Source organism: Heptranchias perlo, chromosome 16 (assembly GCF_035084215.1).
Source record: "Heptranchias perlo isolate sHepPer1 chromosome 16, sHepPer1.hap1, whole genome shotgun sequence".
Lineage (NCBI taxonomy): Eukaryota > Metazoa > Chordata > Chondrichthyes > Hexanchiformes > Hexanchidae > Heptranchias > Heptranchias perlo.
Window position 1 is genome coordinate 27,772,887 of NC_090340.1, and position 20,298 is coordinate 27,793,184.

General features: G+C 39.8%; 1 protein-coding gene and 1 long non-coding RNA gene across 2 annotated transcripts in view; one reads left to right on the forward strand and one right to left on the reverse strand.

Annotated features, from left to right (window-relative positions):
- Positions 1–1,339: 1,339 nt before the first annotated feature.
- Positions 1,340–11,969, forward strand: LOC137333305 (uncharacterized). The gene is made up of 3 exons (XR_010965845.1): positions 1,340–1,499; positions 9,081–9,174; positions 11,617–11,969. It is a non-coding gene; the product is annotated as an uncharacterized lncRNA (long non-coding RNA).
- A 4,391-nt stretch (positions 11,970–16,360) lies between these two features.
- lpcat2 (lysophosphatidylcholine acyltransferase 2) overlaps positions 16,361–20,298 on the reverse strand; it is a 65,109-nt gene continuing 61,171 nt past the window's right edge. Inside the window, exon 14 of the mRNA XM_067997870.1 lies at positions 16,361–19,084. Within this exon, the coding sequence (XP_067853971.1) occupies positions 18,900–19,084 (185 nt within the window). The 3' untranslated portion in view covers positions 16,361–18,899. The remainder of the gene's footprint in view (positions 19,085–20,298) is intronic.

Here is a 20,298-nt window from a genome sequence, read left to right on the forward strand (position 1 = left end):
GAGCCTTGGAGAATGTTCCGATTGTGACAGTGCACGGGAGCTGAATGATCATCAGTTGATACCCTCAGTAACCCAAGATGGTTCCGCTTCAACTGACTTCCTTTATACAACTCAGCTGAAAAACTTTGTCATTTATCGGAAGAGTTCATCACAATTCACTTGTTATCAACTAGGAATGACTAAATATAAACATTAGGGATGCAAAAGTTGATTGTATTTCTTTTTAACTGGTTGATTTTTTTTGGAAAGAAAGGGTTGTTGATGGTGAGATTTTCCTTTCGCATCGATGTAATTTAGAATTAAAGTAAACATTAGATAATAAATCTCTACAACAAATGCCATCTCCACAAAATACAGCGTGGTAATTATAAGAGACAAAACAATGGTGAGCCACTCCCTTAATATTCTTTGTACAGAATATAATTGTCCTGCAGGATTAACTATTCTTAGCTCGAAAAAAAAAATCAATTATTATCTTTTAACAAACACTGTAGCCACACTTACACTGGTACAATGAACTGGTTGAAAAAGTTCCATGTGACTTATTTTGCTGATGACATATTACAGAATCCTTACTGACAATAATATCTGTTGGAAAGATTTCAGACTACATAAAAGCAAGTCAAATGTAACAAAATACAGTGGCTCGCACCATCTTCTGGACAATTTATGGGTTGCAGTAGTTTAAAAAAGTATAATTACAATTGCAGGTAGAAGGTAATGATTCAGTCATGGTACATCATATTTACACAATAGTTTGCAAGAATATCTATATAATGCATCAACTTTTCCATTATAAATTCATATGTCCGCATTTATAATGAAAACTGGCCATGTAAACATGCCACACTCTGATTACACCCTCCCAACAGTGGTGGTACTGTCCTTCCTCAGTTTTGCATCTGCCACATCCTCAACCTGTACGACAATGGTTAGCCAATTCTATTTCTTTGCTTCTCAAATTGCCATTAAGTTATGTTATTGAACTATAAATAATAAAAAGAATTCGATACATTATATGAAAATAAGGACAGGATGTACGATTTTAAAATGGGGACTGAATTATCCCCTGGCTTCTAACCTCACGTCACTTGAGTGGCGAGCACACCACAAAGTAAGGTGGAGATGGAATGTGGTAAGAACAGAGTGAAAACAGTACTTCCAAAACGGGAATTTGACCAGGGCGTGTATTTGGAACAGAGAGGAAGGAGCAGCAGAGTGGTTTCATTGAAATTTAAGTAGATAAAGAAGATAAACTTAAAACTTAACTATAACTTTAGTATTTATAGAAAGAATGACAGCACAGGAAGGAACAGTGATGTGCGGTCCCTACAGGATGTGGGAGTTTTGAGTAGCAGATGTTAACTTGGACAAACACATCTGAGCGAAGCGTCTCCGTCTGAAATTACAGAGCTCAAGGTCTCAGAACTTGAAGTGGAGTTGGAGGCAATGTGACACATCAGGGAGGGAGAGATGTTTCAGCAGCACAAGTTTCAGAGGTAATCATCTTGTTGAGAGACAGGGAGCTGGCAGTGGTAGAGGAAAATGTGGTGACTATCCACAGGTCAGGATAAGGAAGGAGGGATAGGCTAGAGCTGGAACACCCAGAGCAAGTGACCCTCTCCAACCTGTTTGAAGCACTGGCTTCCTATGGGGAGGATAAGGACTCTGGGCAGGACCATCAAATGGGTTGCAATGGCACCAAAAAACATGAGATGGCTCAAGGGGATGTTTTGTTGCTTCCCAAGAAAAGAATAAGGAAGGAAACCACTTTTGATTTCAACTTTTATTTATGTTGTGTATATAGCTAATAAACAGATCAATTTAGCGCATTGTTGTGATTCATCAGCCATTTAACTGGTAGATCCACAATAGGTACCTTGATGTCATCTTTTTTTGGGATGCATGAAAGACATTAATCATTCAAAATTTGAAGTTATTGGAGCAGCTTTTCCTGCACATGGGTTTCCTGGATAGCCTGGGCACAGCAAATATAGGAACGTTGTGTGGGGGGCGGGGGGGGGGGGGGGGGGAGAGGCGAGAGGATGAGTGTGTTCCCCTAACCAAGCCTGCCCAATTTTCCATCCATTAATTTAAATGGATTGCCAGGTGGGATCCCTTACAGGGCAACATAAAGAGGGCAGAGATCCGGTGAAATAGGTCTCCACCTCTTTTTCCTGATCCTTCGTGTCTGGGAAATGGGCATACCCTGAGGCAAAGGTAAGGAAAATCCAGTCCCATGGTGTTACAGTGGGTTATGTTCACTCAGTTTGATGTTATTGATGGACACAGATTAGTCTGAGTATATGCAAAATTTCAATGCCTCAAACTATCATTTTAGCGGACTTCAGAGAAAAAATAAATCACTGGGTTGGATGCCCATGGCTGAGTTAGTTGCTTTCAACCAAGGCCACGGTTGAATGAGATGGGTACCACAATTGACCTCAATGGCTCTGGCTCAGGGAAGGGGAATCAGCCACGGTTTTCACTGTTCATCACTACACATGTGTGGACATCGGGAAAGGACAAGATCCTGTCTCAGCTGTGATGCCTCTCAAATGACTTGATGATGCAGTGGGTAGGCTCATGCATGGACAATGGGCGAGATACCAGAGAAAATCCAACACCTGTAGGGGGTGGGGGGAAAATAATCAGTTAAAAGAGAACCATTTGCATGGCTGTCAAAGATAATGTCGAGCTTAATTTGTGCCAATTGTACCCAAAATCCATTTTATTTGGTTGAACAACATCCAGTGTCCCCTCAGTTTGAGGGCATAATTGTGCTTGGCTGTGAAAGTCCATGGATAAATAGCACTGCTTTCAGGAGAGGAGGGAAGGAATGGGAGAGAATAGTACGAAAAAAGATATATTTAGAAAATGACACTAACACAACTGCTATGTTATCTATGAGGTAACAGTATTGTAAATTTTTGTCTCCTGTGAAGCACCTTGGGATATTTTACTACGTTAAAGGTGCTTTTTAAATGCAAGTTATTGCATTGCTATGAGGCTGGAGTGCCACGACTAAACAGATAAAATTACCTTTGTTCTGCCTCTAACATCACATTAATAGTGTATCTGACCCCTCTATAGTATAGTGCTACAAAGGTCTTGCACAGTCTTTAATGAAGAGGAGAATAAAATTGTCACATGATATGCATGCTATTATGCTGAATCAGACCAGCATAAAACAATTGGCTCATTAGTTTAGAAACTTTGCTCAGAACACATGTACGGTGGGTGGCGTGTGAAAAATTGTAAGCTTACATTTAAAATCTGAAGTTCGAGGGAAAAGGAATATCTAACAGTTTGATTAAAAATGAAGAAACTGAGTGGAACAAATACACTACAGCCATAATATATTATAATTTCATATTGTTTAAAGCACTAGTTAGTGTACAAGTTTTAAAAATCCAGTTGAAATTTTGTTTTCTATTTGGGATGGAGGATCTAGCAAAATTTTAGCACTTAAGTATGGCAGCATCCAAACCATTGGTTAGATTACAGACATGACATTGGTACCATATTAAGCTATGAAATACTGTTTCAAGTTACATAAAGGATACTGCATGGAAAACAATCTTAATTACAAGGGAGCTCTAAAATCAATCTTAAAATTGTAAGTCAAAAAATGAGCAGTTGAAATGTTATTTGAAACTCCTTACCCTTTCAGTAATGATTTTAGGCTGAAATTTGAAGAACATAATTGCGGAGGAACAAAATGATACTGACTGGGCCATCCTCACCACCTGTTTTGCTTGCAGTGTTCTCAGTGTCTGGAAGGTGAAGACAAAATGTATTTTCTATGCAGAAAAGTAGGCAATTAATGAAAGTGTCTGCATTAGCTTGAACAGGCTGATGACAGAGGACTAGAAGTAATAAGGCAAAAGGCTATGGGAAAACATTTAAGCAGGCTGGGGGAAAGAATCCTCTACTGAGAGGGATCTAGTTAAAACAAAGACCTAGATTATAAATGTATTTGCTTTAACACCATAGACTTAAATTAGATAGGGAACTTGAGAGTTTAACTTCAGGGCCTATGAAAATCTAATTGTGACAAGCACACACAAATGATAGAACAGAATTAGCTACCTCTTCCCAAGGTATTGTTGAATTCACTGAATATTCTTCCTGGGAAAATTAACCTGTTTTAAATCTTTTCTACAGACATTTATTCTTCACTGACTGACTGGTACAGGGATTAGAGTATTGTTTAAAAAAAAGATTCTCCTCTCCTCCCATTAAATTCCTTTTCCCCAGAATACTTTCCATTCCTCATTCAGTGCTCTAAAGTTTCCGCAAATGCAAAATGCAAATAACTCACTTTTACAGTTTGCCTTTCTTCTTATGAAGCACCTGACCTTCGCAGTGCCTCGGCCAACAGTTATGTAAGGACATTTCAGAGCGGGTTGTGCTGATCTAACAAGGAATCGTTATATTAAGCAACTGATTATCTGTGTTTGTACTTCTTAGAAATAAAACAAAACACGTTATTCAAATTGGCATGCAGCAAAATGTTCTGTACGCTGATAAAACCAACACTATTCTAAGGATCTTGGAAGTGCATTACACCACTCTAGTAATTAGCAACGTGAAAACAGAGGTCACTGAAGTCATGTTCTTCAGGATGCACAGGGAAGCATCGGACGTGGGAGAGGGGGAATTACATTTTTGGTGAGAGGCAATAAGGGGAGATGTTTTCTGCTTTTTGAATTATGAGGTGTTAATCTCACAATTTTTAAAAATTTTAACAGCATTTATGTCAGCTTTTACATTGCTCATAAACTTCCCTGACCCATCAGCCACCAATCTCATTTTTTTTTGTGTGGGGTGGGAGTTTTTATTGACAAGCTGCAAAATGTCCAGGGGGGTTACTTTCTGTACAAAGTGCTCCTCCACTTCAACATTATATCTCATACCTTTAAGGAAATATCCTAATTTCTGTAGGTAGTTTCAACCTCCACAGAAACCTAAATTGAGGCCTCTCCCCTCCTAAGCTAATCTGTTGACCTATGTTGTAGGATCAGCTTGCTTATATCTTAGAGCAGCTCCACTGAACACAGTCCATTTACTATCCTAAATTCTAACTTTGTTGCTCTAAAGGTGCTCATGTAAATGGTCAGAATTATAAAGACATTGGGGGGTGGGTGGTAGAGCCTGTATGGCCACATGTGTACCATCAATAATACATGGTACTTTGGGGAAACCTGTCACATGGAAGAAGTGCAGGGCTGTCTTGGGTTGTTGGCTGGTTTCTATGGGGAGATTGATGAAGGTGTTTGCCCTGACAAAGAAGGCATCTAGCACCTGCTTGATGCAGTGGTGCACAGCTGGCTCAGAAGGAACCAGTGGTGTAAAAGTTCCAGGTAAAGATTACCTTCTTACATACTGGCAGACCTGTGCTTGAGCTGTGAGAGGCCAACTAAATGAGACATTGTCAGTGATATTTTGTTGACAGATGGTAAGGAAGTAGTTTGGCTTGAACAGGTGTTTGGCACTGAGACAAAGTGGGTCTGTGCCTACAAGACTAGGCAGGTCAAACTGGCAACCTGAAAGTCTCGATCCCTGAGGTCCAACATTTAGCTGCAAGCCGGATTTTCCTGCCCCTTCCACAAGCGCTAGGCCCTGCCAGGGGATAGGCTATATAAATGACTAGGGACAGGAAATTGAAGCACTCCTGAGCGTGGACAAGAGTAGCACATTTTGTGTGGGTGTGGGGCAGGAAAATCTAAATCCTTGAGAGATAAAGATACTAGCTTACAGTAATCAGATTTCTTACAGGACTGATTTCCATCTTTGCTTCTTCCCTTTCGCTATCTTTTTTTGAAAGCCTCCCAACATGCAAGAAAATCAATCTTCTCTTTAGACTACTGACTATTTGTAGCAATTAGGCAACTTCTGCTTCAGTTCCCATTGTTTCCTTTATCAGTCAATCTAAAGCGTTACCTCCTTGGTTAATGTTTAGATTCTCATCCAATCCAGGGTAGTTAGGTTTCATTTCCCTTCACTGTGTAGGAGTTGTCTTGTTCCCTCTCACTTGTATACCTAGTTTCAATTACTTACATGATGTGTAAAGGTCACCATATCTAATCCATGTCAGTAGGTCAAAATAGTCTTATAAACTACTGGAGTCTGTTGGATCCATTCACTTCTCGCTCCTAATAGGTACTACTTTAACACCTCCAACATCACATTGACTGCATCATTCCCTGGTCTCCATTGGCATTGCATTCATTTGGTCTGGTTCAATCTTGCTGTCTTATTCTATACAAAGTTTTTGGAAGTAAATGTCAAAAAGTATATTCTCATGAGATGCTTTCAATTTATGTTAGTGTAAAGTATCTCGAATACTATCCTCCCTCAATCAAACATTTCTCACTAATCTGATATATTTCATAATCATACACAGCCTCACAGATAGTTTGAAGTATCAGTTTACTGCCCATATTTGGGGCTACTATATTCCTCCTACTCAAGTTATAAATGGCATAGCATGCCACAGGATGAATGGCATCCTGTTTAAGTTTGAGACTGGAAATGATATGGGATGACACTGTATACTCCTGATCTATCCAAAAAGCAGGACGACACCACACTGACAGACCTTTCATTTTAAGCTACATTAGGAATTATTCTAAGAATGAAATTCATGCAGAAGCATGTTAAATCTGCACAGTAAAATAGCTTTTACCAGGCAATAAACTATTTTTTAAAAATTCTGAAGCATTAGAAGTTCTCTTCAGTACAAGTTCATGATGAAAAGCTTTGTATGAGAAATGAATCCTCACTAAACCCCTATTCGCCCCCACACGGTATAGCAACACAGCAAAATAGGAGAACTGAAGAAAATGAGGCAATGGCCTGGTTATATGCCTCTCTTTGATGCCCAATCGGACACGAGGGAAGATAAAAAAAAAATCCTTCACCATCAATCAAATCTGTCCCATTTTGAAGTAACCTCTGCAGTGACAGACCGGAGACAAAGGGCATGATTTTAAATGGGAGAAACAGGTTGGGGGGGTGCAGAAAAATTTTTTTAAAATCTAAATCCCGCCCCCAACCCATCCAATTCTGACTTTCATGGAAGTGGGATGAGGGCTGGGCGATTAACCCATTACCAGGAGGCGAGTCGGTCAGTGAAAGCTTTCAAGGAGGCTGCGGGCCTCCATTTTGACAGTTTTTTTGCTTTTAACCCCTGGGGGCTGGGATTCCCGGGCCTTCTGATTCACATCACGTGAGGGGAGGCGAGAAGGCCCGAAACTGCAGGTAGGTGCCTTCATAGCGCAGCTTGTCGGCCTGGAGCAGCAGGGGTGCTTTCCCCAGGCCCAACAAGCTTAACTGCAGCAGCAACCCCCCCCCCCACCACGATCTCTAACCCCCACGATGACCCTGACTCCGACCCCGCGAACTTCAAACCCCCACGATCTCTGACCCCCGCGATGACCCCTGACCCCAAACTTCCACGATCTCCCATCCCTGCAATGACCCCCGACCCCCACAATCTCCAACCCCCCCTACGATCTCCGACCCCCACCATGACCCCTGACCTTGAACCCCAATGACTGACCTTCTCCCGATGACCCCCGATGACTGACCCACCCCAATGACTGACCCCCCCTCCCCCCGGTGACTGACCCCCCCCCCCCACTGATGTCTGACCCCCCCCACCGATGACTGACCCCCCCCCCTCCAATGACTAATCCCCAACCACCCCCCCATCCTGGTGACCCCCGATGACTGAGACCCCCTCCAATGACCCCCGTGACACCCCCCACCTAACACTTACCTGTTCACGTCCTTGTCCTTCTTCTTCTCCCATCCGTCTGAGACCAGCCTGTCAATCAGACTGGCCTGTTGGGCGGGAAACCGTCAAAAAAAAACTAAAAGACCTCCTTACATCAAAACCATAAGGACGTCTGGGCGTACTCCCGGGTTTCCCGACAGGAATTCCCAACCCCCTGCCACACCCCTGATAAAATCATGCCCAAAGGAACTCATTGCTATTGATGAAGTTGAAGAGACCGAGTAGACTCAATACTCAACATGTCTAACTAATGCAGTGCAGCAATCAACAAAATCAATAGAATTTTCAACCACATAGCCAAAACAGTACAATATAAGTCAGAAGAACTTAATTTTTTTACCCTTTAGATCCAAGATTACTTGCTAGTTCAAAGGCCAGCACAATCAACTTGTGTATATTCTCCAATATATTTAAACTGTTAGAAAGGCAGGGTTCAATTCAATAGATTATACAATAACCATGTTGTTGGACATGTTGGAGAGTTAAGGGTTAATAATCAAACTGACCTGCATATCTATAACTAGTCATGGAGCAACAGGCTTTTTAAAATAAGCAGGAAACCAGAGGAGTTCCTAGTAAGATAGATTATGGTCTACTTCAAATGTCTGATTATGATCTACAAGGGATGCCTGTGCAAAGAGATACTGACTAGAGTGACATCAACCATGAGTGATTAATCTATAACTTTAGTGACTAGTATAATAAACATAGACAAAGGGATCGATTAACCATGGTAATGATGGATGTTTAGATAAATAAGCTGTCAACAAACTGTTCTTGAAAGGTTCCGAGAACAGATAGATCAGGAAGGTGCAGGGAGGATGTTTCCCCTGGTTGGGGGGGGTTCCAGAACGAGGGGTCACAGTCTCAGGATATGGGGTAGGACATTTAGGACTGAGATGAGGAGAAATTTCTTCACTCAGAGGGTGGTGAACCTGTGGAATTCTCTACCACAGAAGGCTGTGGAGGCCAAGTCACTGAATATATTTAAGAAGGAGCTAGATAGATTTCTAGACACAAAAGGCATCAAGGGGTATGAGGAGAGAACGGGAATATGGTATTGAGATAAAGGATCAGCCATGATCATATTGAATGGCGGAGCAGGCTCGAAGGGCCGAATGGCCTACTCCTGCTCCTATTTTCTATGTTTCTATGTCTTGTTTATGGATCGTACCTTTGAAGTAAGCAACTGAGACTGTTTACGTAAATAAGCTGTTCTTGAAAGAAGATAATGCTGTATATGAATAAAGTCTGATCTTTATACTCCACTATCAAGTGTTTCGTGCTTACTCGAAGCATGTCGTTGTGAACCATAGAAGGAAGGTGGTCAACAATTGGTGCCATGAACTCGTCCAACATATACCCGGACAGTGAGTATGATTTAATATCAACAGTAGATATAATTAGCTCCTGGGAATTGCGATCTAGGGATAGAAGATTTCTCAACCAAGTTGGTCCCTTTGAAAATTTCTAACTGGATTAGAGGCAAAAGGGGACCTTATGGCTTTTCTGAAGAAATTTTAAAAGGGTGCTGGGAGGAGATTGAGAAGGTACTGGAGAACGTGCGCCAGCAGAAACAAAAATATAGTAGACAGAAAATGTTCTTGTTGCGGCAGAAACAAAAAGATAGAAGACAAAAATCATACCTGTTGCAAGGACTGTGTCTGGGAATAGACGCCCTTTGGAGGCAGCATGATCAGACACAGGCTGAAATTAGAGTCTTGAAGGCAGAAATAGAGCAGCTTAAAAAAGACCGAGATGTGGTCAGAATCCATGTTGTACAAGCTCCCAGTTCCTTCCTGGCTAGTCACAATGCTATATAATGCGTGATGATGGAGAGGAATTGGTAAATAAAGTACACAGCTTAGAAGGGGAAGAGGACAGACTACAGATAGAAAAGGCGCTGGTAAAAATGTGCAAGGAGACACAATTATTCAGTGGCCCTGGGATGAAAAAGAAACCGGCAAGACGGTTGTTAGAATATGTGGCTCACTTCTGTGTACAGAGGAGTGAGGCCAAAGTAGGTGATCTAATGAAAAAGGAAGAACAGTCTGAGGTGTTGTTCATGAATTCGGTAAAGGAAGCCGAGGATGAGAAACTGATACAGAAATAGTTAGAGACGAAAGCAATGGGAGCAGCTAGTTCAGAAGCACTTAAAGTTTCTATAGGCATGGGCTGGTAAGATGTTCAGTAAAAAGCTAAAATGTGGGAGTTGTAAACATGGTCTAAAGGGATGTGGAATCAGAGTTGGAATGTTGAAACCAGCAGAGAGGAAGTTATAGCAGTTCCAGAGGGTGAACCGAGAAAAGGACTGGGACTCTTGACTGGATCCTTGGCATCCCCTTCACCCTTTACTCTGTCCTTACACCTGTCCCATATACCACAGAGAAAAGTGTTAAGAATTGCGCAGGAGGTAACAGGCTTGGGCGAGGACATGGACTGTGAGCTTGAGACTTTGAATCAGTACAGAATGGGGTTAAGTAGCAAACATCAGAAATTGAAAATTTGTTTTAAGTGAAAAAGGATAAATTTGTCTATGATGGAATAAAGGAGGAAGGGGAAGACCTCGTCCCTTTTCTAATGTTCGACAGAGGTTTTTTTGTTTTCAGTGTGCTGTCTCTTGAATGTTTTAGTATTATTGCTGTGGCTCTGCTCTCTTTTTCAATGTTAAGAATGTTACAAAGATTTTGTTTAACTGTGAAAACTAACTTTTTCTTCAGTTATATTCAGTATTTTTATAGTCATTTGGAAAGGCACCTGAAGAAAGAATAAAAAGAAAGATGATGTAATTTAATGGGTTTTTGTGAGTAGGTGCTATTTTTATAATTTTACCTGCTCTGTATTGTGTTAAGTTTAAGATATTGCCAAATGAAATTGGAGTTACTGAGGTTAACTAACCTATTAAATTGTAAAAACCAGACTTTTATTGTGGCCATGATAAAATTCTGGTTATTGTAAATTATGTGAGAGTCTCCAGTTCCAGACATGAGATTATCACATAAAAAATTGCCATTTTTGCATTTCTCACTCATGCCAAGAACTTAATGATTTGAGGTGGATAAGGAATTAATGTTGAGTGTACCTGTGATCAGAGAATATTTTGTTATCTAAGAAGACTAATTCAGTACAAGGCATCAATTTTGAACATTTTGGGACATTTGAGGTGATTTTGATTGTTTAACCATCTTGGTGGTACTGGAATGTGATAGCTGTTAGCAAACTGACAGCACCCTTCAATCTTGTGATTGACTGTAGTCAAAACAAAGTGACCGAGAGAAAAAAATGATTAAAGGATCTTTGCTATCTCAATGATAACACTCTGGAGACATCTTATAGTTGGATTGTACTACAGAATTGTTTCACAGAATGTTTCAAGTTAATAGTGATGTTACTAATGATATTTGCTGTTTTAACAGATTTTCAATTCCTAAGGATGGATAAAAATTGGTAAAATTTGTGTATCTTCATGGCTCACGTTTTGAAAATTGGAAGTCAGAGAAAAGCTGAAATTTATTTTCCAAAATGTAATTGTATAAGGATCTTTGTGCAAGCTTTAAAGGCACAAAAACTTTTAAAAACAGTAAAATAGAGTTTGTTTCTTTTTCATTTGGTAACTTTTTAAAAGTTTTCTTGACACTGGTTAACGATGTCTAGATCTGTCTTCTTGTTACTGCAAAGCAGTTAACCCTTCCATAAGTGGCTGTGTTTTATTTTGCTTTCTAGTATGTGATTGACTCTGCTTAAATCTTGGAAACAGTCAGGAGAAGGAGAAAAAGCTGGAGTAAGCAATGAAAACTTTGTTTCACTTACAGATGATCGCTATTAAAGAATCCCTGATATTGAATCCGGCCACGAAACAAAGAGATGGAGAGAAAAAAGGATCATGGTACAACCCTCTCGTCTGTGGTGTGTTGTTGCTTGTGGTGGCAACAATATTGTTGGTGTATATTGTTATGCAAAAAAACTTTTGTCTCTGTCTCACCGGGTCCTATTATGCATCCGGCTGACTAGGTAGAAGTAAATGATCACTGTCATATCTCTGGGACTGCTTTTATTGATGTGACCCAAAATGAGACTTTATGTTGGTATAATGGCTCGGTGAATTGTTTTGAAAATCAATGGTTCAGTTGTGGATGGCAGAATAAAGATCCTTACAAGGATGAAATGTGGGGACAATATTATGTTACTGTTATGTTTATGCCAGGGTGCTTATGGTGTAAATTAATTAACGATTCAGACTTCATACACATACGAAGGAATACATGTCGCAGATAGTCTATTAAGTGGTGCTGTATCGATTGGTTACAATAAAACGTCCATTATGAGGTCGTTGACAAAAGGGGCTCGGCCTCCATGTTGAGTGACATCAGTGGTCTGGTGTGACTGGATGATGGAACCATCCTCAGTGTCTTGTTCACTGCGTGGTGGCATGATAATGAAAACTCTTACACGTACACCTTTTCAACAAACAATGGAATATTGCTGTGAACATCTATGTACATTCTTCACATAAGAACATAAGAGGAGCAGGAGTAGGTGGCACGGCCCCTCGAGCCTGCTCCACCATTCAGTCAGATCATGGCTGATCTTCGACCTCAACTCCACTTTCCTGCCCAATCCCCATATCCCTTGATTTCCCTAGAGTCCAAAAATCTATCTCAGCCTTGAATATACTCAACAACTCAGCATCCACAGACCTCTTGGATAGAGAAATCCAAAGATTCACAACCCTCTGTGGGAAGAAATTCCTCCTCATCTCAGTCTTAAATGGCCGACCCCTTATCCTGCGACATAAGTGCCCAGGCAATATCGGGAGGTTACATGTAACACTTCCATCATCTTGATCTGCTTGTGAGGGACAACAGGTAAAAAGGATGTCAGCTTCTATAAGGGCGAACCTTTTGCCCTGCCCCAATATGGATGCCTAAACCACTCCTGTACTGGGAAGTGGCACAACAATGCCACCGCGTGATGTGCGCGTGGCCCAGATCAGGTCAGGTCTTATCATTCCGATGCTCCACCTGGATCGTATGTTGTATCAAGTTATGAGTTGAAAAATAGTGCATGTTTCTTATCCATTTTCTTTGTTTGATGTGTCACAAAAGTATAATAATTGTTCACAGTCATTGTTTAGCATCCAAATTAGGGAAATACTTGACCTTCTAAACCTTTGTGCCAGAGTAGGGTTTGGAGCGGCATCCCTTAATGCTATGAGTAATGAGATCCTAGCAAACAAAATACAAGCATTGGGGAAAAGATGTACAGGCAAAGGCCCACCCCATTAAAGGTGCGCTCGGGACTTGTAAATATGGTAATTACTGAATCAAAGGTTTTATGAGGTAAAATGGAGATCATTTACTCTGGATTTTTTAACCTTACTAAGTAGGAATCTTGGGCTGTGGTCCGTCTCGATATTCATGCTATCATGGTTTGCTACAACAGACCATAGGCACTCATCTACCCTATTGGGCACAGAGTCAGCTTGCCAATAATCTTAGCCAGTTTGCTAATAATCCACGCTCCTGGGTCCTACTCTCTGGACTGTGCATTGAAATTGTCAAACTATATCGCATGTATTGTTTTGTGAAAATGGTGTTCGGTCGGTATCTATATGTGAGGGTTCCTTGTTAACTGCTCCACAATAATATAATTGGGATAGGACTGTAGGAGAGTTTAACTATTCAATTAGTAACATGGATATGGGACTGAATATCAAGAAAATTAGACAATGAATGGATAATGAGCATGTGAAGAGGGAATTGAGTAAGTTAAAAGATAATGATTGGAAATTATGTTTGGAAACTAAAGACAACCTGGATCAGATACAGGTGATCCAAACAAGAATAGAACATGGCATTAAAACACTCATGGTGGGCGTCGTTTCTAGGGTGGTCACCATCAGCCACTGGAGTTTTGAATATTGCTTTGCACCCCATTGTTTGCATCGTGATCTTAGAGATTCTGTTATTGATCATGTTAACGCTTTGCTGCTGGGTAAAGGAGATCATGTTGTTGACCCAACTGTAGGAAGAGCAACTGAAGCCTATACGAGAATGCATAAGAAAAAATTAAATTGGTGGATATGTTGGAGAGTTAAAGGTTGATAATCGAACTGACCTGTATAACTATAACTAGTCATGGAGCAACAAGCTTTTTAAGATAAACAGGAAACCAGAGGAGTTCCGAGAAGGATGGATTATGATCCACAAGAGATGCCTGTGCAGAGATAGTGACATCGACCATGAGTAATTAATCTATAACTTTAGTGACTAGTGTAATAAGCATAGGCAAAGGGATCAATTAATCATGGTAAACATAGAAAATAGGAGCAGGAGTAGGCCATTCGGCCCTTCGAGCCTGCTCCGCCATTCAATATGATCATGGCCGATCCACTATCTCAATACCATATTCCCGCTCTCTCCCCATACCCCTTGATGCCTTTTGTGTCTAGAAATCTATCCAGCTCCTTCTTAAATATATTCAGTGACTTGGCCTCCACAGCCTTCTGTGGTAGAGAATTCCAAAGATTCACCACCCTCTTGAGTGAAGAAATTTCTCCTCATTTCAGTCCTGAATGTCCTACCCCGTATCCTGAGACTGTGACCCCTTGTTCTGGACCCCCCCCCAACCAGGGGAAACATTCTCCCTGCATCCAGTCTGTCTAGCCCTGTCAGAATTTTATGTTTCAATGAGATCCCCTCTCATTCTTCTAAACTCGAGTGAATACAGACCGAGTCGACCCAATCTCTTCTCATACAACAGTCCTGCCATCCCAGGAATCAGTCTGGTGAACCTTCACTGCACTCCCTCTATAGCAAGTATATCCTTTTTTAGATAAGGAGACCAAAACTGCACACAATACTCCAGGTGTGGTCTCACCAAGGCCCTGTATAACTGCAGTAAGACATCTTTGCTCCTGTACTCAAATCCTCTGGCAATGAAGGCCAACATATCATTTGCCTTCCTAACTACTTGCTACACCTGCATGTTTGCTTTCAGTGACTGGTGTACAAGGACACCCAGGTCCCTTTGTACATCAACATTTCCCAATCTATCACCATTTAAATAATACTCTGCCTTTCTGTTTTTCCTTCCGAAGTGGATAACTTCACATTTATCCACATTATACTGCATCTGCCATGTATTTGCCCACTCACTCAACTTCTCTAAATCACCTTGAAGCCTCTTTGCATCCTCCTCACAACTCACGATCCCACTTAGTTTTGTGTCATCAGCAAACTTGGAAATATTACATTTGGTTCCCTCATCCAAATAATTGATATACATTGTGAATAGCTGGGGCCCAAGCATTGATCCCTGCGGTACCCCACTAGTTACTGCCTGCCACCCCGAAAAAGACCCGTTTATTCCTACTGTTTCCTGTCTGTTAACCAATTTTCAATCCATGCTAGTATATTACCACCAATCCCATGTGCTTCAATTTTGCACACTAACCTCTTATGTGGGACTTTATCAAAGGCCTTCTGAAAATCCAAATAAATCACATCCACTGGTTCTCCCTTATCTATTCTACTAGTTACAGCCTCAAAAAACTCCAGTAGGTTTGTCAAACATGATTTCCCTTTCATAAATTCATGTTGACTTTGTCTAATCCCACTGATATTTTCTAAGTGCCCTGTTATCACATCCTTTATAATACTCTAGCATTTTCCCTACTACTGATGTTAGGCTAACCGGTTTGTAGTTCCCTGTTTTCTCTCTCCCTCCTTTTAAATAGTGGGGTTACATTTGCCACCCTCCAATCTGCAGGAACTGTTCCATAATCTATAGAATTTTGGAAGATGACAACTATTGCATCCACTATTTCCATGGCTACCTCTTTTAGTACTCTGGGATGCAGATTATCAGGCCCTGGGGATTTATCGGCTTTCAGTCCCATTAATTTCTCCAGCACTATTTTTTTTTTTACTAATACTAATTTCCTTTAATTCCTCCTTTTCACTAGTCCCTTGGTTCCCTAGCATTTCTGAGAAGTTATTTGTATCCTCTTCCGTGAAGACAGAACCAAAGTATTTGTTTAATTGCTCTGCCATTTCCTTGTTCCCCATTGATGGATGTTTAGGTAAATAAGCTGTCAATAAACTGTTCTTGAAAGATTCAGAGAACGGATAGATCAGGAAGTCTTGTTTATGAAATGTACCTTTGAAGTAAGCAACTAAGACTGTTCATGTAAATAAATTGTTCTTGAAAGAATCCAAGAACAGATAAATCATGAAGTCTTATCTGTGAGATGTACCTTTGAAGTAGGCAAACTGAGGTATATAAGGGTGGGTTTTTCCAGAGTTGGTTGGAGAGCTTGAAAGAGAGAGAAACCTGAAGCTGCTCCTGTGTACGATATAGATTGATAACCTATGCTTTATATAAAGTCTGTCCCTATACTCCACTATCAAATGTTTCATGCTTACTCAAAGTGTGTCGCTATGTACCATAGAAGGTCAACACATGACCCAGGTTCAAAAAACACAGTATATACCAAAAATTAACTCTCAACAGATACACCCATCACAATCTCAAAGTAATTACTGTACATCCACATTTACATCACAAATGTTGGACTTTTAATTTAGTTGCACATATGTTACACTTCAAGCTTTTATACACTGTTACCTTTCAGATGTTGCACCAGACTCCCACATCATTGTGATTCAGGAGTGTACATCCAAAGTTGCAAAGCCTACATTTAGCTATTACGATATCTTGCACTAACAGTGCACACTGAAAATTGTGTAGGATTCTCAATTCATTTATCAATTCAAATGCAGGAATCACACACACAAGCCTCAACACTTAGATTAAATTCACCACATTTATTTACACTTAAATCATATATTCAGAAATTTAGGAACTAGGCAATACTATAAGTATAAGGCAATATTTTCATACATATAAACATAAAAAAGTCCTCTGAAGAGTCTTTAGCTCTGTCAACTTCTCCAGTGGGAAAAGTCTTCCATAGTTCAAGAACATAAATAATCCAATAAGCTTTACTTCAGCAATCTCTTTTGGTTCCTTGAGAACTCCCCTTGTGAATTTATGCAGCACCAACATCCATTGCAAGGTCTTCCCTTCTGACATACTCTGATTTATAAATGAACTGGAAATATAATCATGCTTTTACGACACGATTCCCCTTGAAATTAGGATTGTCAATCAAACTTAATTCAATCGAGTATCCAAATGACAATACTATTTTGACCTGAGAACAGTGCACACCTAACAATTCTTTAAGATCAAACATGACAGGAATTAACTGCTATAGATGGTTGAAATGGACGCTTTTGAAATGCAATGAATTGAGATACCTGCTACACGGTACTGAGAAGTAACTTCAAGTAGAGTCATCAGTGGGCTAGTGCTGAGGGGTTGAAAATTTACACTTTGACAGCAAGATTCCTAAAATGAAATAATTTTGAACAGTCTCAGCTCAGTTCTTGGTCAGAGAATGCGGCAGGGGTGGGGGAAGAGAGAAGGGAAGGGGAGGTCCAAGGCAAAAAGATATACACCCATAATTCTGTACATTGAATGTTGGGAACTTTATTCTACATCTGACAATGGTATGTTCAATCGAAAAATATTGGATGCTAACGTGGGTACAAAAATGGAAGCATTTTTTCTCTAGCATTTTTGGGCTATAATTGGCCAGGATTGAATAATAGAGGTTTAGCTGTAGATAGATATTGCAGAATTTTATTCAATCAACCCTGGGGATTAGGAAGAAATTCATACAGAACTTTTCCTCTAGCAAATTAAATAAGTGGGGTAATCCATAATATGCCACCTTTTTAGCATTTCACAATTTCCTTGTAAATTTGTTTTCTATTTCCACAAGTAAGCATATCAAGAAAATGTACAGAAGCAATTCCAACATTTCTGTACTTTCAGTGGTACAATGGCACTTGGGTTGTTCAAGAAAATTGTGACTAAGGATTTTAACTACTATTTTAGGCTGCACAGCCAAGAATCTATTAACAGATATATAAAATGCTCCTATTTGTATAATATAAATACTAATATCACAAACACACATAAGGTGCAAGAGTCAGTGCCTTCAGGATGAAGGGTGAAAGCTGGCCAATGTGAAAAGGACTGTCACCCATCAACTCAGTTTGTCTTTTTTAGTTTTCATTACAGAAAAATATGGGGCAGAACTCAAAACAAATGCGACACAGCTCACCAGCCACATTGTTTATTGGCAGTCATAAAACCTAAGTTACAAATTCTTTTATGCATTGACCTTGACAGTTGACTTTGAAGATAAATGTAAACCTGCATTTGTAAAGATTGATCCTGTCTAATGGAGATTAGTTTGTTCATTTATGTCGTATAATTTGCTGATTTTTTTTGCATTGTAGAAGGCACGATAACATCATTACGACTGAAACACTAAATAGCAAATTAAACATTAGAGGTAAAGCATATACAAATTATGTATGATCTGGTCTAGTCTAGCTTCATCTAAGTGTCAATCCAGACTTGGTATGGCAAGTCATAAAAAGGCTGCAAATTCAATAGCATAGCTGGAATAAGAATATTCAAATATTTTAGTTGCAAAGCCTCTAACTGCCTCAGTCATGGTCTCAGGAATTCCCTCTATAAACCCCTCCCTTTGCCTCTCCACCTCAAAGCCTTCTCAAAATCCATCTTTTTGGCCAAACTTTCCACCACTCTCCTAATCTCTTCCTTCCTGCCTCGGAATCCATTTCCTCATTTATTTCTCTTTTGTGAAGCACCTTGGGGTGCTTTTTCATGTTAAAATCATTATATAAATGCAAGTTGTTGTTGCAGTTATGAACAAAAACATACAAAGTAGATTTTGACTTAGTTTTAATTTTTAAAAAGCTGCAATTTAATTAAAATGTCCAGAATATATTTTGGTAATTTTATGAGCGGTTAGCTTAAAAAAATCTTAATATATTTACAGGATGAAGCATTATAAAATGACAAACACCATGCATTTATACCATAATAAAATAACAGCTAGCAGATCTTACTACAGGAACTTCTCAATCCTGCTTGGACCTTAAAAAATATATTTTGGTAACTTTTCTTCACAATACAAAACAGCATTTTGAACTCAGTCATCCTTTTTCTCTGAGCTACTTAAGCTATCATCACAGGTGACTGGATGTACTTTAGTTGATTTTCCCAAATGATCATTCTCGTCTTTTGTCTGCAGTGCCTTGTACCGCTGAAGTTCAAGGTATGTGGTAAACAACTTGGCATACTCCGGATGTTTCAGAGCAAACTCGCGGAATACATCTATGAATAAAAATAAATGTTTTATCAGAAGGTAATTACTTTTAAAGTACTTTACAATTTCATATTAGAACACAAACAGGGTTTGCCATTGCTTCATTCTCGAATCGCAGGGATGTAGAAAACAACACTCATGCTGTTGCTACATTGCCTCAGACGGATTGTACCACCATCAGTGGGACAGGGTGTCTTCAGTAAAAAGGAGAGCATAAACATATGTATGATCCTAGACACCAACTGCATAGAATATTCCACCACCCACGAGGCTGAAGTCCAGAAAGAGCTTTGTCTCTGAAAATCCCTTATCCTAAAATACCACTGTGGAAGGCTACAGAGCAACAAAATAGCAGGAAATGCTGATTATCTTGGAAAGCCTGGCTCCTTCATAACAATTCCTTCCAGGCACTGACCTCAAACGAAAACACTGGTATACCATAAATTGAGCGAGAGCTGGGGTGAGAAAGACTGGCGACGATATGACCAAATGAAAGCTAGGAAATGACGGTGGATGTGAATGTGGAGAGCCCAGACAAGCACTCGAACACTGCCTGATGCAGTGCCTCCTGTCAACATCCTGTACTCCCAAAGGAAAGGATTTTCTTCATGTTACAAATTGAACAAGATAGAATGCAGGCATTTTTTCCAAACAGTGGGGCTAATTCATAATTTTGGACATTCTGTTCTCTACTAAATGCCACTTTTCCAGATCAGTTTCTTTTATAGATACCAGAAGATCTGAATGCAACTGTTTTAATCTCCAACTCAGTTTATTGTTTAATAAGAAGCATATTTTCTTTTATTATTTGGTCCAAGGATGATTAGTTGGAATATAAGATGGCATTTATTCAACTGAATGCATTTGGGTTTCAGTTTCAGAAAATTCTTTCACTTCGTACAGTCTGGCTAAAATGAAGACTTACAGAGAAGCCCTAGAAATGAAGAGTTCTCAAAACTTGTACATTTTTCTCTCAAAATCGATATCCAGAAATTCTACACCAAGTCCCTAACAGTGACAGTACTAACTTATGCAAGAGGTTTGAGAAGAAACCACATGACGTTGTCTACTTGCACAACTGCTACCAGCTTTAATTCTTGCTACTACTGAAATTAATTTTGATCTAAAAAAAAGCAAATATACTGCTCCTCTTGCAAGGAGAGAAGCAGCACAATAGTTTCATTCAGAAAATGCACAACACTAGAATAACAAAAAATCTGCA